General features: G+C 44.7%; 1 protein-coding gene across 2 annotated transcripts in view; it reads right to left on the bottom strand.

Moving 5' to 3' along the window:
• The window catches only part of LOC120058232 (plakophilin-4-like), a 118,345-nt gene that overhangs the window by 58,812 nt on the left and 35,543 nt on the right, over nt 1-23,990 (bottom strand). For both annotated transcript variants that reach the window (XM_039006737.1, XM_039006738.1), the window contains exon 3: nt 8,727-8,839. In XM_039006737.1, the coding sequence (XP_038862665.1) occupies nt 8,727-8,839 (113 nt within the window). The remainder of the gene's footprint in view (nt 1-8,726; nt 8,840-23,990) is intronic.

Here is a 23,990-nt window from a genome sequence, read left to right as displayed (position 1 = left end):
ACTTGATCTGCTCTTCATCTAGGTCACAACAACAGACAAACACAGTCTGCTTAAACTAATAACACACAATTAAACGTTTTCATGCCTTTATTGAACACAGCGTGTAAACATTCACAGTGCAGCGTGGGAAAAGTATGTGAACCCTTGGATTTAATAACTGGTTGACCCTCCTTTGGCAGCAATAACCTCCACCAAACATTTTCTGTAGTTGCGGATCAGACCTGCACAACGGGCAGGAGGAATATTGGACCATTCCTCTTTACAGAACTGTTTCAGTTCAGCAATATTCTTGGGATGTCTGGTGTGAACTGCTCTCTTGAGATCATGCCACAGCATCTCAATCAGGTTGAGGTCAGGACTCTGACTGGTCCACTCCAGAAGGCGTATTTTCTTCTGTTGAAGCCATTTTGTTGTTGATTTACTGTGTTTTGGGTCGTTGTCCTGTTGCATCACCCAACTTCTGATTGGCGTACAGATTGCCTAACATTCTCCTGAAAAATGTCTTGATAAACTTAGGAATTCATTTTTCCGTCGATGATAGCAAGCTGTCCAGGCCGAGGCAGCAAAGCAGCCCCAAACCATGATGCTCCCTCCACCATACTTTACAGTTGGGATGAGGTTTTGATGTTGGTGAGCTGTGCCTTTTCTTCTCCACACATAGTGTTGTGTTCCTTCCAAACAACTAAACTGTAGTTTCATCTGTCCACAGGATATTTTGCCAGTAGCGAGGATTCTTCTTAACCTAATTGAGCATTCTGTACTGTGCTCTTGCAGTCATCTTTGCAGGACGGCCACTCCTAGGGAGAGTAGCGACAGTGCTGGACTTTCTTCATTTATAGACAATTTGTCTTACCGTGGACTGATGAACATCAAGGCTTTAAGAGATACTTTTGTAACCCTTTCCTGCTTTATGCAAGTCAACAATTCTTAATCTTAGGTCTTCTGAGATTTATTTTGTTTGAGGCATGGTTCACATCAGGCAATGCTTCTTGTGAATAGCAAATTCTAATTTTGTGAGTTTTTTATAGGGCAAGGCAGCTCTAACCAACATCTGCAATCTTATCTCATTGATTGGATTCCTGGTTAGCTGACTCCTGACTCCAATCAGCTTTTGGAGAAGTCATTAGCCTAGGGGTTCACATACTTTCCCCAATGTTTAAATGTGAATGTTTAAATTATATATTCAATATAGACAAGACAAATACGATAATTTGTGTGTGTTATTAGTTTAAGCAAACTGTTTGTATATTGTTGTGACTTAGATGAAGATCAGATCAAATTTGATGACCAATTTATGCAGAAATCCAGGTAATCCCAAAGGGTTCACATACCTACAGTGGCAAGAAAAAGTACCTTACACCACTGGAATTAGGGGAGGGCGATCTACATGCCAACGAGGCGCAGGCAATTAAAAGAGGAAGCTAGGAGAGGTGTGCTCCACTGAGCCATGGCAGATGAAGTGGCATAACAGTACATCCCAAATGCCACTATTTCCTTTATAGTGCCCTACTTTTGACCAAGGCCTATAGGGGTGGACCATAAGGCTCTGGTCAAAATAGTGCCCTATATAAGGAATAGGGTGCCCTTTGGGACGTGGCCACAAACTCTTGCTTTCATCATACCCTGTCTCACAGTCACAGCAGCCTGGGTGAGTGGAGGGAGACAGGCAGTAAACTGCTGATACTCACAAACATTACAACAACAAAAAACATACCTGACAGCAAAACTTTAGCTCACAACCACATCAGTCCGTTGGTAAGCTACAAAGGGGAAGTGTTTACGCCTTCCATTCCAGTGGAGTGTGAAGTTGCCCGTAGACGCTGATCTTGGGTCAGTGTTGCATTTCCCCCCACAAATGGTTAAGGAAAACACTCAAAAACAATCTTTCTGTATTTTTATCATTAGTCCACCAAGAACCAAAGTGTCACTGGCCACATAACGCAACATGTATTTGCTAAATTATTTTGCATCATTATGTCCAATATCTTGAAAACTTGACTGCTGACATTTAAAACATTTGAGACCATATCAACAGTGGACTATGAAAAGCCAACTGACATTTACTCCTGAGGTGCTGACCTGTTGCACCCTCGACAACCACTGTGATTATTATTATTTGACCCTGCTTCATCTATGAACATTTGAACATCTTGGCCATGTTCTGTTATAATCTCCATCCAGCACAGCCAGAAGAGGACTGGCCACCCCCTCATAGCCTGGTTCCTCTCTAGGTTTCTTCCTAGGTTCTGGCCTTTCTAGGGAGCTTTTCTTAACCACCGTGCTTCTACACCTGCATTGCTTGCTGTTTGGGGTTTTAGGCTGGGTTTCTGTAAAGCACTTTGAGATATCAGCTGATGTAAGAAGGGCTTTATAAATACATTTGATTTGGACTAATGAAAAACTTACCAAAACATAGTTGAGTGGATTTCTCCTTTAAATGGAGACGTCGGGATTTTGACTACTTCCCCAGAGTCAGATGAACTAGTGGATATCACTTTAATGCGCAATGACTGGAAGTCTATATCAGATACCATAGACTTCTCCAAGTTAATCTGACTGGGGAAGTAGATATCCAGAAGTATTCCTTTAACTTTAGTATTGGGGGAGGGGAAGCTGATCCTAGATCTGTACCTCATGGAAGTTTCACTCCGGAGCTTCCATTCCCCCAGTGGGAGGTCTCAACCCAACCAGAAAGTTTGGCCGCTGGTCAAGTCGTACTACCCCTGATGCCTGTATTTTTTCTCATCAATCTACACACAATACCCCATAATGACAAAGCAAAATAAGGTTTTTAACCGATGGTGACTGACAGAACTCCAGAGTTCCTCTGTGGAGATGCAAGAGCCTTCCACAAGGACAACCATCTCTGCAGCACTCCACCAATCAGGCTTTTATGGTAGAGTGGCCAGACGGAAGCCACTCCTCAGTAAAAAAAGGCACATGACAGCCCGCTTGGAGTTTGCCAAAAGGCACCTAAAGGACTCTCAGACCATGAAAAGCAAGATTCTCTGGTCTGATGAAACCAAGATTGCACACTTTGGCCTGAATGCCAAGCGTCACATCTGGAAGAAACCTGGCACTATCCCTAGGGTGAAGCGAGGTGTTGGCAGCATCATGCCGGGGGATGTTTTTCAGATGCAGGGACTGGGAGACTAGTTAGTATCGAGGGTAAGATGAACGGAGCAAAGTACAGAGAGATCCGCGATGAAAACCTGCTCCAGAGTTCTCAAATGCATTAAGGAAAGAAATTCCACAAATTATCCTGTTAATTGAAATGCATTCCAGGTGACTACCTCATGAAGCTGGTTGAGAGAATGGCAAACGTGTGCAAAGCTGTCATCAAGGCAAAGGGTGGCTACTTTGAAGAATCTCAAATATATTTTGATTTGTTTAACACTTTTTTGGTTACTACATGATTCCATATGTGTTATTTCATAATTTTGATGTCTTCACTATTATTCTACAATGTAGAAATTAGTAAAAAATAAAGAAAAACCCTGGAATGAGTAGGTGTCTAAACTTTTGTTTGTGCTGTGTCATTATGGTATTGTATGTGGATTGATAAGGGACAAAAACAATTTAATCCATTTTAGAGTAAGGCTGTAATGTAATATATATATTTTTTTAAGTCAAGGTGTCTCAAAACTTTCAGAATGCACTGTATGAAGAAGTAGTCCAGTACTGGAGGTGTAATGGAATGTAATGAGCCCCAACAGAACACTTTAGCATGGTGTCACCTCTATTGTTGGGCTGGACGGGCTACTGAGCTAAGTGCTGACTTTAGGTCTAGGGTAGTCTGGTCCATTCAGACACAAATCGCCCCGGGATTGCCCTCTCGTTCCTTCTTCACAGGCTGTTAAAAAGGTGTGAAAATTACTGTGCATGTTTTCTTTACAGGCCTGTGGAGGTCTGTATTGATCCCACAGTGGGACACCAATGACTCTCTCTCTCTCTCCCCCAGACTGATTGTGATGGCTCTATTCTGGACGCTGCTTCACTACAGACCAGGGACTAAGTAGGTAGCATTACATCACAGTATAGGGAGCGTTCACTAGCCATCCTCAGTCAGGGAGTGTTTCAAAGCCCTCCTCAGTCAGTAATACAGGAAGCTTAACCCATATGGTACAGTCAGTACAGACCAGGGAGGGTTCAACAGCCCTGCTCAGTTAGTAAAGGGTGCATTTCCCAGCTCTCCAGTCAACACAGTACAGGCAGCGCCACACAACCAGCCAGCCCAGCTGTGTGCAACTCACTGGCCACAATGACCTGCCAAAGCTGATTACCCTGGCTAGGGTCACCAAAAAGGCCACAACCTCTCCCAACTGGCCATGGCCATCACATGATTGAATTGCATTGCATACAAGCTACGTTGTGCTCAAAATAACCCTGTAAAACCACTCACTGTTATGATGAAGGGCTAAGTCTATATCACTTGTGAGTGCTGAGATTATGACCAGAGGAAATGACCCCTATCCTGTAGGGAGAAAATGGTGCTAGTACCTTGGTATTTAACTATCTAAAAATATGATGAATATCATGACTAGATCCACTCTCACTGAGGATGAGAGTGGATCGAGCTTGTGGAGGAAATAGCAGTAAATAGCCTGGTTGACCACATTTCCCCTGTAGACTTTGTATGGAGAGACTTGAGAGCCTGCCTCTGTCCAGGCTGATCTTCAGCTCCTCTTTGCAGCAGCTCTGGGAGCCCTGAGCTCTGTAATGGACACTCACACATGGAGAGCTGCTGTTGGCCTGCTCGAGCCATGCAGGTAGTCTGGGGCCATGTCCCAAATGGCACCCTATTCCCCATGTAGCGCGCTACTTTTGACCAGCTCCAGAAAGTAGTGCACTACATAGGGTGCCATTTGGACGTAGCTGAGGTCTGCGGCGAGGAGATGCTTCCTATGAGGGCCCCAGGGTTATTAAATCCCAGAAAGAGCTTTCATGATTTAGGTTACACTCTACTTTCAAGAGCTGGAGGCTGGAGCACTATACCCACATAGAACTATACAGGCTAAGGCAAATGAGTCCTAACGGGCAAGCCACAAAGAGACATAGCACTAGAAAGTAGAGACCTCATGTCCTCTACACCAGCAGTTCCCAAACTTTTTATAGTCCCGTACGCCTTCAAACATTCAACCTCCAGCTGTGTACCCCCTCTAGCACCAGGGTCAGCACTCTCAAATGTTGTTTTTTGCCATCGTTGTAAGCCTGTCACACACACACACTACAATAACTAAACATAAGAATGAATGTGAGTTGTCGTCGCTACCCGGCTCGTGGGAAGTGACAAAGAGCTCTTACAGGACCAGGGCACAAATAATAATAATCAATAATTTTCCTCTTTATTTAACCATCTTACATATAGATGCTTAATTGTTAAATCGGAAATTGTGAATAACTCACCACAGGTTAATGAGTAGGGTGTGCTTGAAAGGATGCACATAACTCCGCAATGTTGAGTTGTATTGGAGAGTCTGTCTTAAATCATTTTCCACACACAGTCTGTGCCTGAATAGAGTTTTCATGCTAGTGAGGGCCGAGAATCCACTCTCACATAGGTACGTGGTTGCAAGGTTCAGGATACTCTGAGCGCAGCCCAATCCAGAAATCTGGTAGTGGCTTCTGATTAAATTCAATTTTCACAGAACCGCTTGATGCAATTTCGATTAGGCTCTCTTGTTCAGATATCAGTAAGTGGACAGGAGGAAGGGCATGAAAAATATAACGAATCCAGTTGTTTGTGTCATCCGTTTCGGGAAAGTACCTGCGTAATTGCGCACCCAACTCACTCAGGTCTTTCGCTATATCACATTTGACAGACATTGTCTGTAAGCTTGAGTTCATTTGCACACCAAAAAAATCATACAATGATGGAAAGACCTGTGTGTTGTCCTTTGCCCCTTGATAACCAGCGCACTTCTGTATGTTATAAAAGCGTTACATGGTCGCTGCCCATATCATTGCATAGTGCAGAAAATACACGAGAGTTCAGGTGCCTTGCTTTAACAAAGTTAACCATTTTCACTGTAGTGTCCAAAACATATTTCAAGCTGTCAGGCATTCCCTTGGCAGCAAGAGCCTCTCGGTGGATGCTGCAGTGTACCAAAGTGGCGTCGGAAGCAACTGCTTGCACGCGCATTACCTCTCCACTATGTCTCCCTGTCATGGCTTTTGCGCCATCAGTAAAGATACCAACATGAGCAGCAGCTACGTTTGGCTACATATGGAACGTTAGTGCAATTCCCACGAGAGAGTAACGGTTAATGTGATTGGATGTTAATTACTTGACTAGGCTACCTGTATTTGACATTGTGTTGTTATTTCGCTGAACACTAGATGGTTTAATTTTATTTTTGGCAGTGAAACGAGGCTACTCAGGCAATAAAAAAAAACTCACCCAAATGTATAGCCCCGTTGAAAAATATAAATGGACTATTTGAAAATGTGAAGGAAAAAAAATAAGTTTTTGTTTTATGTGAATCACATTTTTATTTGGCGTACCCCCGACGGCATTGTGTGTACCCCTGGGGGTACGCGTACCCCAGTTTGGGAATACTTGCTCTACACAATACGTTGTATACACTGGGTGTGTCCGAAATGGCACCATAGTCCCTATAAAGTGCACTACTTTTGACCAGAGCTCTATGGGACTTGGTCAAAATTCAAGCATAACATGAGTAATATGGGACATAATTTGTTGTTGGCCATTACTCTAAAACCAGACCAAAACTGGTCACGTCAGCACAATGGATAACTGATTTAAAGCGGATATATTAAAAACCAACAGAAACAACCAGTATTAATAAGTGCCAGTAACATGTGTTCATTAAGCAATTTCCCTAACATGCCACAGTCCATTAACCTCCTCTTATTTCCCTTGCTGCATTTCACCATTAACATTCCTACTCAACACTACATCAGGTGCTATGATCCCCCCAAAATTAATCAGAGTGATCCAATGCTGCATAGCTGGAGCACTTGAAACCAAATAATACCCTACCTCTTCAAATAGTAAGACACCGCACCCCCCCCCCCCCCCCCCCCCCCCCCGCCAAATATGCAATATGCAAATATGCAAATGTAAAATGTCCCAAATGGCACTCAATTTCCAATATAGTGCACTACTTTTCACCAGAGCTTGTCAAAAGCAGTGAATAGGGTGACATTTGGGACTGCACATTTGTGGCCTGCTGGAGGTCATTTTGCAGGGCTCTGGCAGTGCACCTCCTTGCACAAAGGCGGAGGTAGCGGTCCTGCTGCTGGGTTGTTGCCCTCCTACGGCCTCCTCCACGTCTCCTGATGTACTGGCCTGTCTCCTGGTAGCACCTCCATGCTCTGGACACTACGCTGACAGACACAGCAAACCTTTTTGCCACAGCTCGCATTGATGTGCCATCCTGGATGAACTGCACTACCTGAGCCACTTGTGTGGGTTGTAGACTCCGTCTCATGCTACCCACTAGAGTGAAAGCACCGCCAGCATTCAAAAGTGACCAAAACATCAGCCAGGAAGCATAGGAACTGAGAAGTGGTCTGTGGTCACCACCTGCAGAACCATTCCTTTATTGGGGGTGTCTTGCTAATTGCCTATAATTTCCACCTTTTGTCTATTCCATTTGCACAACAGCATGTGAAATTTATTGTCAATCAATGTTGCTTCCTAAGTGGACAGTTTGATTTCACAGAAGTGTGATCGACTTGGAGTTACATTGTGTTGTTTAAGTGTTCCCTTTATTTTTTTGAGCAGTGTATATATATATATATATATATATACAAATATATATAAATAATACCATCTGTGAGAAATAACAATCAAATCAACGCTAGAAAGTCGAGGAGAATATAAAAAAATAAAAAATAAAAAATGTCCATTGATTTTGTTCTGTTTGAGCAGAGGAGCCCAGCACTAGCAATGGCAAAATACATGGAATTGCAGGAAATTAGCTTTAAAACTGTCAAATTGTCTCTCAGCTGCATGCCAAACTATGTAGAATTGCAAAACATTTGCTTCAAAACTGCAACATTTTCTCTACGCCGCCAAGATAAATAGTACATTAGCTAGAAAGGTAAGAGTTCACACTTCCTCTTCCAATGAACTGTGGAGTGGTCAAAAGAATGAAACTGTCTACCAAATCTATAATACATTTTTTGCTAACATATAGTATGATGGGAGTCCCTGGGTCGTGGGTTTGCCTGGTCGGGGGTTACTGGGCAAGAAAAGTTTGAAAATCCCTGCCCTATGCAAGTATGCAACGCAATAAGCTACGCAAAATGCTTGGCGTACTTGCCTAGTAAAAATACACAAACGTGTGCAGTGGCGCAATTTGTAACTCGACACAAGTATGCAGGACGGCAATTTTGCATAGCTAATTGTGTTCTTGCATTGCATAATTGCGTAGGGCATAAAGTAGGCTTACGCCTAGACCAGCAAACTTCCTGCCATCTTCTCCAGTATCTGCTACCATAGACAACCTACTGTTTTTACTTATCTCAGCAATGTAATGGCGAGTCAAACTGATAGGTGAATTGAAGAGAGCGTCGAAGATGACGCCTCCGTCTCTGTTCCGTATACACTGTCCAATCAGATTTCATTACACTGCCGCTGTATTCTCTTGTCAAGAGGCTATACTATGGAGTACGCCAACTGCTGTGACTGAGGAAGAAGCCATGTGCCAAGCTATGACGAGCATATTACACTACGTGTGTGCGTGTGTTCTCATCACCTGTCGCTAGCAGCGCCTGGCGACTCGGCCCCGAGTCTGCATCTTTCCAGCTGATTGGCCACAATCTGTCTCTCTACCTCCAGCTCCCTGGTCAGCCTCTCAAACTGGAGCTCCTGCAGAAAGACAAAAGGACAAGACACATTAACACAAGGTCAGAGATGCCATGCCTTATACAAGGTCTCCCTTGTAAAACCGGTACTTCCTGGTAAAATAAAAAAAGACACAGGCTTCTCCACTGATGATGTTGATGATGAAGACGATGACAAGAAGGAATGAAGAACAGAGACAGTGCCTGTACACGCAAAGAACCAGACTACACAATAGATGTACAAAAACAAGCACAATCACACGCCAATAACGTGGGGAAATGATATGCCTTGGAAAACAAACAAACAATTTAAGCCACACACACGCATGATAATGTACAGCCCACACACAGAGATAGAAGCACCACTTTAGCCTGGGCAAAAAGAGTGTTATTCCGCCTTGCTTCTACTAGCTGCTCCTCAGGGAGCAATGCAGGAATCAGCATCTGACTCTTGTAATTATCTAACCCCAGCGAGGCTGCGTGTCTAGGACTCTGCCTGGGCTCTCTCTCCCTGTCTCTCAGCCGGGCTTCAAGCACTGCAGCATGTCATATGAAGAGAGACTCAAAAAACACATTCATGTATACATACACATGTATAAACCCGCATTACACTTTTAGACCTACATGTACACACACACACAAACTAGACCTACATACATCCCACACAGCCATTTCCCACTCACCTTAATTGCGTGTGGCTGAGGAGGCGGTAATCTAGCTAGCTTAGTGCACTCTTTCTTCAGCCCAGCTGTTGTCCATTCCATAAAGCATCACCCAGCCACAGTCACAGCACTCCACTCCACTCCTCAAGATGTAGTCACAGCCACAGCACTCAAGAGGAAATTGGACAAGGTCTCTGTGGCTTCAGGGTGCCCACTTTTCACGCCTCCTCTCCACCACTTCTGTAGGTGCTCCGAGAACGTCTCCTGACTGGAGACTCATTCGGCTCAGAAGAGTGCTAGCCAATGCTCCCCCTCCCTCCCTTCCTCCCTCCCCTGCCTTGACTTGTCCCCTCCTCGCTGCTCTCCTCTGGCTCTGTAATGGTCATGTGCAGCCTGTGCCTGCTGCAGAGAGGGTTACAGAGATGGGAACACTGCTCAACCCTGCTCCACCACAGAGAGAGAGACAAACAACACTGCAGTTTCCTCAGGAAGTAGGAAAATCCACAGTGTGGCTCTGGCTTTAGCTCTAGCACGCGCACACACACAAACACACATCTTAAACAGGGACAGAAACAGAGAGCGCCATGTGTATATTTCCTGACAGGAAAACACACTGATATACTTTAAAGGAAATGATCAACCCTTCATGGCAGCCGCTTTAGAGATGTATAGAATATGCGAGAGGAAAACGTATGTTCTGGTCAAGAATCAGGTCTACGATGACAAATAAAAACAGACTAAATCTAGTTATCAAGTCAAGCTTACTCCGAGTCTAGTTATTATAGATAGTCTCTGAGGAAGTTCATAAAATCTCAAGGTCTTTGAGACAATGACATCTTTTTAGTGACATCTAGCAAAATATGTCCAGGGGTGATGTTGTAACTGCTCATCTTTCTAAATAAAGCTCAAACACTGCACAAGGTAATCTAACAGCGCTAGTGTACTCTGTCTGTGTGTGTGTGTGTGTGTGAGACGCCAACACATTGTGCTTATCCTCATGCTCTCAGCACTGCACCACATTACACATGATATTAAATCTCTGAGCGCAGAGATCACTGGTATATGCTTTTCTCCGCACATTCCACTTTCATAATGGTCTCTTAAAAGCAGGTGTGCAGTTTGACTGGCTACGCTGTCCGATCACTGGTGCTGGAGGAACTGTTTAGACTAGAGAAGTAGAAAGAGAGAGAGAGCGTGGGACTTTATGCCCCCCCCCAAAAACTAACAAATACAGCTTTCCAGCTCACTGGAGGCTAGGGGAGTTCTGGTAATCTGTTGACATGAGAGGAAAATAGCCCACCAGGACCCAATAGTTCATACTGCAGAGTTCATACCGCGTGTTGTGTATAAGAAAGAACATCGCAGGGGTGCTTCTTGTAGACAAAACAGAGAAACGATTCAAAGAAACCATTTCACAGCCAGTAGGCAGGACTGTGTGGAACCACTGGGCCAGAGCCTGACAAACACAACGCGTCCTAAATGGCATCCTATTCCCTACGTAGTGCACCTCTTACGACCAGGGCAGTGCACTGTATAGGGAATAGGATGCCATGTGGGATGCATACAGGGTGGATGTCCCTTCCAGGAAGAGAACAGACTTGCTTCAGCTCTACTTCTCCCTCCCTCTCTCCTTAGCTCAGCACGGAAAACAAAATGACACGACACGATTGTATCGTGGACTATTAAACATTTTAAAATGTTAACTTTTCTTGAAGATGTACAAATGTTTGTGTAAACACACAGAGACATAGTTTGTCATGAACATAGTTGGCTGTGTTTTCAGTTCATTTTGTAGGCCTTCCTTCTAAGCTCCTATTGCAAATTGTCTTGTTTGACCGTGGTTGCCTTGAAAGTCCTAGGGGAAGAAACGTGCAAATCTCAGAGCTAGATATAGGGTGCCCTAGCGGTTAAAAGCGTTGGGTCAGTAACCGAAAGGTCGCTGGTTTGAATCCCAGAGCAGACTCCAATGTACCCTTGAGCAAGGCACTTAACCCTAATTGCTCCTGTCAGTCGCTCTGGATAAGAGCATCTGCTAAATCAGGGGTTCCCAAACTTTTTCACTCAGGCCCATCTTCCAGTATTGGGGAACACCCCCATGCGCACCCCCCATCTATTTCTATGGGCACAAACACCTATCATGACACAAACTGTTCACCCCCGTCTTGTTGGCGGAGAGAACATTTTGTAGGTTTGAAGCTTATTTCCTGCAATTCTATACATTTCGCCACGTTTAATTATATTCACGTGATATTTGAATGACTCGAACATTACAAACTCTATGGGCTAAAAAACCTGACTGACAAGAGGAACTGGTGATGCACTACCCAATTTTGAAATTGCACTTTATGCATTCTACTATTACAACAGTGAAAGCCAGACTGAGTTCCTTAACAGTTTGGGAACCACTACACTAAATGACTCAAATGTAAAAGATGTAAGCACATCCAAGGTAAATTCGTGTTGCGTTTTCTACTGAGCAATGCAGCAGGTCTGAATAGAATCCAGATTGTGTTTATGCTGAAACATGGCCGAAAGGAGCATCTGCTGCTGCCATAAGGCGCTAAGAGCTTGATAACCACGACTATCGGACCAGCTCCAAGCCTGTCCTACCCACGCTCTGTGCCCCATCCCTGCCTCCACTGCGGCTGCCTGCATGTATGGAGGAGATCCAGTGCTTCCTGTATGGAGGCAGAGCAAACGACCCTCTGCCTCTCCAGGTATTTCCTGCCTGAGCCGAGTACTACAGTGCCTTCGGAAAGTATTCACACCCCTTGACTTTTTGCTCTGTTACAGCCTGAATTTAAAATCGACTAAATTGATAGTGTCACTGGCACACACACAGTCAAAGTTGAATTATGTTTAGAAATGTTTCCAAATTAATAAAAAATGAACATCTGAATTGTCTTGAGTCAGTAAGTATTCAACCCCTTTGTTATGGCAAGTTTAAATAAGTTAGTGTAAAAATGGGCTTAACAAGTCACATAATAAAGTTGCATGGACTCACTCTGCGTCCAATAATAGTGTTCAACGGAGGCCGAGCAGTGAATTTCAAACACAGATTCAACCACAAAGAACAGGGAGGTTTTCCAATGCTTCACAAAGAAGGGCACCTATTGGTAGATGGTAAAAAAATATTTAAATAATCATGTGCAAATATTGTAAAATCCAGCTAAAGCTCTTAGAGACTTACCCAGAAAGACTCTCAGCTGTCATCGCTGCCAAAGGAGATTCTAACATGTATTGATTCAGGAGGTTGAATACAGTTGAAGTTGGATGATTACATACACCTTAGCCAAATTAATTTTAACTCAGTTTTTCACAATTCCTGACATTTAATCCTTGTAAAAATTCCCTGTTTTAGGTCAGTTAGGATTACCACTATTTTAAGAATGTGAAAATGTCAGAATAATAGTAGATATAATTATTTATTTCAGCTTTTATTTCTTTCATCACATTCCCAGTGGGTCAGAAGTTTCATACACTCAATTAGTATTTGGTAGCATTGCCTTCAAATTGTTTAACTTGGGTCGAACGCTTCAGGTAGCCTTCCACAAGCAGTTGGGTGAATTTTGGCCCATTCCTCATGACAGAGCTGGTGTAACGGAGTCAGGTTTATAGGCCTCCTTGCTCGCACACGCTTTTTCAGTTCTGCCCACAAATTTTCTATGGGATTGAGGTCAGGGCTTTGTGATGACCACTCCAATACCTTGACTTTGTTGTCCTTAAGCCATTTTGCCACAACTTTGGAAGTATGCTTGGGGTCACTGTCCATTTGGAAGACCTATTTGCGACCAAGCTTTAACTTCCTGACTGATGTCTTGAGATGTTGCTTCAATATATCCAAATATTTTTCCTTACTCATGATGTCATCTATTTGGTGAAGTGCACCAGTCCCTCCTGCAGCAAAGCACCCCCACAACATGATGCTGCCACCCCCGTGCTTCACGGTTGGGATGTTGTTACTCAGCTTGCAAACCTCTCCCCTTTTCCTCCAAACATAACGATAGTCATTATGGCGAAACAGTTCCATTTTTGTTTCATCAGACCAGAGGACATTTCTCCAAAAAGTACCATCTTTTTCCCCATGTGCAGTTGCAAACCGTAGTTTGGGTTTTTTAATGGGGGTTCTGGAGCAGTGGCTTCTTCCTTGCTGAGCGGCCTTTCAGGTTATGTTGTTATAGGACTCGTTTTATTGTGGATATAGATACTTTTGTACCCGTTTCCTCCAGCATCGTCACAAGGTCCTTTGCTGTTGTTCTGGGATTGATTTCCACTTTTCGCACCAAAGCACGTTCATCTCTAGGAGACAGAACGCGTCTCCTTCCTGAGCGGTATGATGGCTGCTTGGTCCCATGGTGTTTATACTTGCGTACTATTGTTTGTACAGATGAATGTGGTACCTTCATGCGTTCGGAAATTGCTCCCAAGGATGAACCAGACTTGTGGAGGTCTACATTTTTTTTTCTGAGGTCTCGGTTGATTTCTTTTGATTTTACCATGATGTCAAGTAAAGAGGCACTGAGTTTGAAGGTAGGCCTTGAAATACATCCACACCACCAATTGACTCAAATGATGTCCATTAGCCTATCAGAAGCTTCTAAAGACATGACATAATTTTCTGGAATTTTCCAAGCTGTTTAAAGGCACAGTCAACTTAATGTATGTAAACTTCTGACCCACTGGAATTGTGATACAGTGAATTATAAGTGAAATAATCTGTCTGTAAACAATTGTTGTGCCATGCATCTGCCAATTGTTGTGCCAATTGTTGTGCCATGCACAAAGTAGATGAACTAACAGACTTGCCAAAACTATAGTTTGTCAACAAGAAATTGTGGTTGAAAAACGAGTTAATGACTCCAACCTAAATGTATGTAAACTTCCGACTTCAACTGTATCCGATCAAGATATATTATTTTTCTCTCTTTCAATTTTACAAATGTTCAAATTTGTCTTCCACTATTGACATTACAGAATATTCTGCATAGATCGTTGAAGAATAATTAAATCCATTTCAATTCCACTTTGTAAGACAACAAAATGTGGAAAATGGTATAGGGTGTGAATACGTTCTGAAGGCACTGTAAGTAACTGGCCCTCTCCCACCCTGCAGCAAAAACACTTAAGGGTCGCCAGCCCATCAGTCCCTCACTGCATCTACTCGGCGGCCATAACTATTACTGCAACGTCCTACTCAACATCACTCGCCTCATCTTTTAATATTTGATGTTTTTAGGCTCTCTATTGTACATTCCAACACTAATTTCCACAGGATCGGTTGTTATGAACAGTTTGAAGCCCGTGACAAATATGGATCAAATACATTCATACTTAGCATCTCATAACAGGCCGCTACGTGTCGCGATGGGCACCCATCTATTGAAACAAGGCCAAAGACTACACGGCCTAAAAGAAGCGTATTCTACTGGCCTTAAATAGAATGGCTCTAGCTATGGTCTCCATGTATAAATTCATTGTGTTTGCCAAGCGTCGCTCAGTCAGCCGCAGAATGGGACACATCTATTCAGCTTAATGATGCGACGCGTCAGGACAACGGCTGCGGTAATGACCATTAAACAAGGCCTGTGCTTATTTATCCCCTGCGGCGAGGGGCAGAAGCAGAGGCGGCGGGGGCCCTCTGCCCCCACCTCCCCGTCGGTCTGTGCCAGGCTTAGTGGAGAGAGGGTTGGAGACAATGGAGACCGGCCGTCCCGTAACAACATGCCGCTTTGCTCAGGCTCCGCTCAGCTCCATTCATTGTTTGGCATGACAATGAGTGTCAGTCCACGAACCTGACGGCCCAGTACAAACAGACGACACTCCGCCACGCCCCCAGGTCGCACGCCCCTTGCAGAAGCTTAACGGACAGTGACAAAACGGGAGCTCAAAGCGCCAAGCCTGCCCTCTGCTCAGTCGGTCCTGCAGCCTCAGCCCGGCCCAGCCTCAGCCCCTCACTCACCACCTACAGGTCTACACTTGACATGATAGGGTGTTATTTCAGGATGCAGACCATTTTTGTATTAATTTAGCATTTATTTATCCAGGAAGTCCCATTGAGGTCCCTTTACACTTTATAGTACCCTGCTTTTAACACGAAAATGTCATTTTCGCTGAAAATGAAATGGAACAAGTAGGAAGTAAAAGATTCAAGTGGTATCAGTCACTTTCAAAACCACAAAAAGCATTACAAAGACTGTAGCATTGTAACTTCATACCAGAAAGGAAGACTGTGCCTGGCCTATAGGGTCGAAGACTGTGGTCACAACAACACAACGCAGGCTTAACTGTGTCGGTGTATTTTTAGTAGCAGAGTCCTCCTGTATATAGATTTCTAGGGCTCTGATTAGAAGCTGCTGATCATTTCCACTCCAACGGGCTCTCCTCTTCTCCGGGCCTGATTGAACGTAATGGCTCAATCAGGCCCAGAGGGCTGGTTTGGGTGACGCTGGATTGGCCAGCCTTGGGCCAGCAGAAGTCAGAGTTGACGGGCATTAGAGCGCTCTCGGTCGGCCCTCAAACATCAGCTCCGACATACTAATCACGCACTTATGCCGAGATATAAATATCTCAGTGAGCACATGCAAATATGAACCCATAAGGGGATGGTCTGGCTCCAGTGTTCTACAGGCCAGATCCACACTACGTCTGATCCAACAGCACCAAGCAACTTCCTCACGCCTCTCCACTCTGTTGCGAGGCTTTGTTAACCTGTTAATTCCACTCTCCTGACATATCTTTTTTTTTTTTACACTTAATTGAGACAGTAGGAGAGACGGTGAGAAGGGAGGACGTAGGGTTTCACAACGGTGTCTGGTGGAGAGAAACATGTGGATGGTGCTGGGAGCTAGGCGACTGGCTCTGCACGGTTTTGTGGGTCTTTGTGAAGTGTGAATACGCACGTGTCTTCTGTATTCCTGGCTGCACAATGAATTACCCAACTGGGACAATAAAGTTGGAATTGGATCGCATTGGGCCTCCCCAGAGCCAAAGGTGGCATGTCCCTCTCCTAGACTTGTCCTCATTGTCTGCTCTACTGTAGAACAGAGACAGGAAATGACAACATATGGCATGTGTCAGCATATTCCCCCATCTTCTCCTCAAGTGACTGCAATTTTACCGTCCCCGAGCAGCAAAGGATTCCAAAATATTTTACGCTGCACTTTAATGCATATCGAATGCTTTTGTAGCATTCTAGGTAGTGTGACGGAAAGCATAGAGTGTTACTGATTTTCCGCGAGTTCTTTCGCCAGGTCTGACATGCCACGTAGTAGCAGCAGTGCTAATCCTACTGTACTTCACACTTTTCAACCCAAATTGTAGTTCTATTCTTCTATCGGGGCAATCAAACATCTTCATAATGGGCTTTGTTGGAGTTTCTAAAGCCAAACTGACGATCATGCGGAGAGCAACTGCTCCGAGAACAGCAGCAACAATACGCATCGTCAACATGTTGACAGAAGTAAACAAACACAAAATCTGCTACAGCACAGCGGGGTGTTGTTTATAGGCATCTTCTACAACAATCAAGATGATGCAATTCAAAAGGACGACCATTGGCATATTGTAGCAATACTGCAGGCATTAGGTACACTTGGAAGTGAAGCTATAGTATACTTTAGAAGACTACTAGTAGACTTAGTAAATTAATAGTAAACCTTTCAGTGTAAGAACAAGGGCAGTCCCTTTTTTCAACATACCTCCTACCTGACTTTAGTGAAGGAGAGAGCAGTGCAGTACTGCACTCTACTACCCCCCCCCGACACAACAGTGAGTTATATCACAGCAATCTGTGCTTCAGCCCCGGCAGCAGAGGACGTCCAAATCCCTCTATTAATTAAAACTAGAGAACTTATCTGACTTTTCATTTCTCACTTCTCTGTGCAGCCAAGTCTCTATGTGATGGTGCACAGGCCCGGCAGCACTCAGAAAGAAGAGTGTGTCCCAAATGGCACCCTAGTCCCTTTATAGCGTGCACTACTTTTGACCAGCGCCCATAGGGCTCTGGTCAAAAGTAGTGCACTACACAGGGAATAGGGTCCCATTTGGTGTGCAAACTGGGCTCTGATCTGATCCAGGCACTGCGAAAAGAGGGCACAGACGTTCGTCATCCAAATGGGCTGCAGGTTCATTTTAAGTTACTAAGGCAGATGGATTTTTCCTTTACCGGGGGTTGAGAGAAATCCTCTGGAAACATATTTGTTCATTAAGTGGCAATGGGGCTTGACAGCCCTGCTCTCTAGCAGCAGCAGCAGCGTGGCTGCTGACGTGTTCTGGTGAGGCCTACGACATAGCTGAATGTGGGAGGGAGGGAGAGAGAGATGAGAAAGAGGAGAGAGAGAGGAGAAAGATCGAGAGAAACAGCAGAGGTGAAAGAAGTGCTGGAGGAGAGGAGGAAAAGCAGCAGGCTAGGGAGACTGGTCCTGAAGAGAGACAGACCTGGAGGAACCATGCAGTGTAATTACTCACTGGAAATCACTGCTACACAAAGTCACCTTGGGAAAAACACTGAGAAGTGGGAGGAACAAGGTACAGGTTTGCTGTCACAGACATTTGCAAGAAATAAGCATAAACACAAAGAGAACGAGAAAAGCAAAGCACCGAACATGAGAACCGATTTAAAGTCCCCTTTAAAAACATACCTTAAAAAAGGCCATACCTTAATCTATAAATCTCAACAATATGAAGAATTTAATGAAATGTACTTCATCGCTGTATGTTCCACACGTAGCATTTTCATGTGTAGAGAACAGATCCCTCTTCTGACGTTGTGCCAACAAAGCTCTCTGATGCCAGTCTACGTAAAGCATCCCACTGGGCACAGACATAAATTCAACGTCTAGGTCCACGTTGGTTCAACCAGTGTTTTCCCAGTGGGATGGCATTCAAGGTCTCCACTAAAACTGTACATACGATCCTCGGTGCTCAAGCATCTCACATAGATTACCCATGAAGAGGCCGCATTAGCAGCAAGCTGGCTCGGTGGATTCCGCCAACACTTGGACCAGACTCTGAAACCCAGCCTGTGTCCTAAACGGCACCATATTCCCTACATAGTGCACTAACTGTGACCAGGTCAAAAGTAGTGCCCTACGTAGGGAAGGCTAACCGTCGTCCATAAAGAACAGTTAGTGGGTATTACTACTTTCTGACCGTTCCAGAGCCACAGAGGGTTTGAGAAGGCGAAAGGGCTGTGAAACTACAACAAGTAAAAATCTGTGTCACAAAAAGCTAGCTGATGGCAGGAAGACAAGACAGACGAGCTCGACAAGACACTACCCTGTGGTTTCACTACGAGTCCCGTGTTCGCACGTCTGCTTCGACGACCTTCATTAGCCGGGTATTAATATTCATACAGCCCGGCATTAGCTTAGAAACTCCTAATTAATTTCCCCATATTGTAAACCTCTCACGTGTGTAGTTTGACAAACAACGTGGCGCCGCTAGATTGGAGATGAAACATGGCTGTCTGTGTGACGGATAAGAAGACGGACAAAGAGGAAGGACGTTTATCTTTCTGCGTTGGAAACATGAAAGTTGAGTTGCATCTTGGGCTGGCTCGTTACCATGTCGACGTGACAGCCAGCGCCTGGAACAAAGGCCCGCTGAGAGAGAAGAGACGAGAAGAGTCTTTGTCTCAATTGGTACTCTATTCCCTACATAATAATATGTCATTATTATTACGTGGGTGCTTATATTTGTCCTATTTCAATTGAATTGGAAATGTGTTTTTTTGCATATCCCAACTCACAGGTCACAGCCAGGGTCTTCCCTACATAGTGCACTATAGAGAGAGGCAGAGTAAACCCAGTCTGCTGCATCTAAAAGAGGATGCCTCTAATCTTACTTTGCATCTTAACAATGGCTGGAAGGAGAGGGGGGGAGGCAAGATTGGACCACAGAGAGGATTTGGACCGTTTTATATTATTTTCTCTCCAAAAACCACAATATTCTCTATATACCGTAGATAATGTTTTGGAAACTACATTCCAGAAGACAACTTTTACATCCCAAATGGCACCATATTCCCTATATAGTGCACTACTTTTGACCAGGGTGCCGTTTGTGACTCAACCAATATTCTCAAAGCTCACTCCCCCTCCCTGAGCCTGATGGTAGTTGTGTACTTCTGCCTGGCTGGTTGCAACTGGCTACAACACAAAAGCTGCTGCTCTTCTGATTTGCTGCTGCTGTGGATGATGCCTTCTGCAGCTGAATGAAAGCAACACAAAAAGGCAATCTGTGTGTCTTTTAGAACCAAACAAAGATACAAAACACCGCCGAAAAAGGGCAATCATACCCCCCACTGCCAATCATCTGGGCCTCACGAACATAAATTTCCTCTGGGAGATCGATAGCTAGGTCTTTTACAAGTCGTGGCTCCAGACACAATCTCTATGAGGAGAGTTATCTAGAAACGTTAGATCCTGTCTGCTACTGGAGGTGGACAAAGAGATGGAGTCTGCCGACCTGCAGCGTTAGTTCAGCCTACCTCAGTGCTAGTTGGTGGGAGAGTCAGAGCCCTGTGCTTCTGAGAGATGGGTACCTCAGAGAGCTGCTAGAGCTCATGGGTAATCCACCCCGGCGCTGTGTCCGCCTATTGCCGCTACTCCGCTTTCTGCTCCTCCTTCGGGATTCCGAGGACAAACTGAATTCTGAGGACGGCCGAGGCCTGGTCCTGTAATACCTTCCTCACCCCATGCTGCGAGAAGCCTCTCATTGGTCCCTGTCGCGCCGGTCCCTGGTCATTGGTCTCTATCATGCTGCTGCTACCGATGCCTTCCTGCCTACTACTGATGATACGGATGACAGCGATGGACATTAGGAAGGGAGGAAGGTTGTCCCTGAGCTGGGCTGGGTTTAAAACAGGGCCGGCCCAGTGTACACCGCTCCTCTGGGGTCTCCATCATGTCACTTTGGCAGTAGATTATTTGCCCTCCCTTACGCAAGTAAGTCTCTGCAGTGACAGCATGTTGCTGCTAAAACAGCACACAGTCTGCAGCAAACTGCCCTGCTCTCTCAAATCAAATATTATTGGTCACATACACATTGTTAGATGTTAATGCGAGTGTGGCGAAATGCTTGTGCTTCTCGTTCCAACAGTGTAATAATATCTAACAATTCCCAACACCTACCTAATCTAACAAGCAATCTAACAACTACCTAAAACACACAAATCTAAAGGGGTGAATGAGAATATGTACATATAAATATATGGATGAGTGATGGCCGAGCGGTATAGGCAAGGTGCAGTAGATGGTAAAAAATACAGTATATACATGTGATATGAGTAATGTAAGATATGTAAACATTATTAAAACGTGTCATTATTTGAAGTGGCATTGTTTAAAGTGACTAGTGGACTTAACTTAAAACTTTACACCTTCTCAACTACTGAACCTTCGATGTGGATAAGGGAGTGCTCCCTCTGCTGTTTCCTTAAGTCCACAATCATCTTCTTTGATTTGTTGACATTGAGTGAGGTTGTTTTCCTGACACCACACTCCGAGTGCTCCTCCCTGTAGGCTGTCTCGTTGTTGTTTGTAATCAAGCCTACTACAGTTGTGTCATCTGCAACCTTGATGATTGAGTTGGAGGTGTGCATGGCCACGCAGTCGTGGGTGAACAGGGAGTACAGGAGGGGGCTGAGCGCACACACCATTGTGGGGCCCCAGTGTTGAGGGTCAGTGAAGTGGAGATGTTGTTTCCTACCTTCACCACCTGGGGGCAGCCTGTCAGAAAGTCCAGGACCCAATTGCACAGGGATGGGTTGAGACCCAGGGCCTCCAGCTTGATGATGAGCTTGGAGGGTACTATGGTGTTGAATGCTGAGCTGTAGTCCATGAACAGCATTCGGCACTCTCCATCCCCTTCTTCTCTATTATCTTATTTTTAAATATGCATTGTTGAGAAGGGCCCGCAAATAAGCATTTCACTGTTAGTCTACACCTGTTGTCGACAAAGTATGTGGCAAATACAATTTCATTTCATTTCATTCTTTCCGGTCTCATAGGAAAATTGCGAAGAGATGGGCTTCCATTTTTTCTGACTATAATTGAGGCGGGAACGCTTTTGCTTCCAGATTTCTCCTGTGTCACAGCAGCAACAGCAGCAGGGAGGAAAGACGAGATAAGACCCGGAGCTGGCTAGCTAGTGGAGAAAATCACCAATCGATTCTAATTAGAGGCCTTTGTTCACCTCCAGAGGCGGAACCACGTCTGCCAGCAGTGCAATTTTAACCTTTCACTTGTTTTTCCACCAGCAGCAGATGTAGAAAGACAAATCCAGCCTTTTAGTCAATTGCCAACTTATTATATTTCTTTAACTTCTCCAGCTTCTAGTAAGAAAAGTCCTTACAGAGATCACTTGGAGCATTTTACCAGAATAAAGAATGGAGGAAGCATTGCTTTGTGATCTCAAGAGGGCAATTTGTCAGCCTGCTTTTCAATGCTTAAGAAGCAATGAAATTGAGCACACACAGCAAGGTCACCCCCCTGAGAAGTGTTTTACTACAACACATACCAGTTGCTGAGGAAAGGCCGTGTCTGTCTGTCTGTCTGTGTCTGTCTGTCTGTCTATGTTCGTGTGTGAGGCTGAGCCAGACATAAGCAGGGTCATAACAAGTGTGCCCTGGTCAGCCAGAGAAAGCAATTGAGCAGACAGATTCTTCATGTGTAATGGACTCTAACAAAGCAAAGTAGGAACATTCCATGGCTGTGTTTTCTAAGAGGCGATGAGTTGGGAAATCATGTGGTGCCATGACTGAGAGGCCCATTCTGCCAGTCTCAGTGGTGCCGTTAGGCATGCCTGGGCACATTACAACTGTTCACCAGGGGCACTCTGCCCAAGGACTGGCAAGGCCGAGAGAGCAGCATCGAAACACATCAACACACGAGACCAGGGTTGTATTCACTAGGCACCAAATGGAAGAAAACGGACTGAAAACATGGAAAAGACTTATATGAACTTGTCAAATAAAGAAACAAATTTTCCTTTTTCAATTTTAAAATGGTGTGTGCTAATGAATAACCCAGACCAGTTCTGCCATTTCCACCACATGAGTGAAACAACCATGGTGGACTGAAGTCAAATCTTCCACTCACGATCACCGAAGGGAGAAAGCACTTATCCTCTTATCACAGTAAACACATCCAACGTCCCCGAAGAGTAATGGCACTGGACCTGGACATAGGGAAGGATAGAGGGATGGAGGGAAGGGGTTCTTGGTTTCCTTATTTAATAAACAAAGAGCTTAAGCCCAGCTCCCGATTGTCTAACCCCCCCCCCCCCCCCCCCCCCGAGTCACAGGCTGTGTCCCAAATGGCACCCTTTTCCCTTTATAGTGCACAACGCTCTGGTCAAAAGTAGAGTACTATGAAGGGAATAGGGTGCCATTTGGGATACAAACACAGAGTGTGATTAGCGGTTTCAGTCGAGTTGACCTGAGGGAAGAAGCTCTGTGTGAAATGGACAAGAGCTCTCCTGCCAGCTGTTGTGTAACCACTGTTGACCACAGTTAGCAGGCTAGCAGCCACACACAGTTCAGAGTTACAGCCCTATCAGAAGGTTGCATGTGAGCCGATAGCGATCGAGGAGTGTGCATCAGATGGGATTTGTAGTTGGACTGATGGCGTATTATCACCGGCTAATATTTCCTGTGTGTGAGGTGGTGTTGTCAGCGAACCAAATGGCACCCTATTCCCAATATACAATGCATTCAGAAAATATTCAGACCCCTTGACTTTCGACATTGTTACATTCCTTATTGGATTAAAATCTTTATCAATCCACACACACACGACAAAGCAAAAACACGTTTTTAGAAATGTTTGCAAATGTATTAAAAATGTCAAACTGAAATATCATATTTACATAAGTATTCAGACCCTTTACTCAGTACTTTGTTGAAGCACTTTTGGCAGCGATTATAGCCTCAAGTCTTCTTGGGTATGACACTACAAGTTTGGCACACCTGTATTTGGGGAGTTTCTCAAGCTCTGTCAGGTTGGATGGGCAGCGTCGCTGCACAGCTATTTTCAGGTCTCTCCAGAGATGTTCGATCGGGTTCAAGTCCGGGATCTGGCTGGGCCACTCAAGGACATTCAGAGACTTGTCCCGAAGTCACTCCTGCGCTGTCTCGCCTGTGTGCTTAGGGTCGTTGTCCTGTTGGAAGGTGAACCGTCGCCCCCAGTCTGATGTCCTGAGCACTCTGGAGCAGGTTTTCATCAAGGATCTCTCTGTACATTGCTCTGTTCAGCTTTCCCTCGATCCTGACTAGTCTCCCAGTCGCTGCTGCTGAAAAACATCCCCACAGTATGATGCTGCCAACGCCATGCTTCACCGTAGGAATGGAGCCAGGTTTCCTTCAGATGTGACACACTTCTCGAGCCTAGGCCCCACACAGTCTTAATTTACATCAACAGGCAGTAGGAAGCTCTCTCATCCATTTATATGCAGATGAAACAGTCTTATACTCAGCTGGCCCCTCAGATTTTAAGTTAAACGCTCTACAACAAA

This window comes from Salvelinus namaycush, chromosome 13 (assembly GCF_016432855.1).
Source record: "Salvelinus namaycush isolate Seneca chromosome 13, SaNama_1.0, whole genome shotgun sequence".
NCBI lineage: Eukaryota > Metazoa > Chordata > Actinopteri > Salmoniformes > Salmonidae > Salvelinus > Salvelinus namaycush.
Note: the sequence above shows the minus strand (reverse complement) of the source record. Positions and strands in the feature narration are given on the sequence as shown.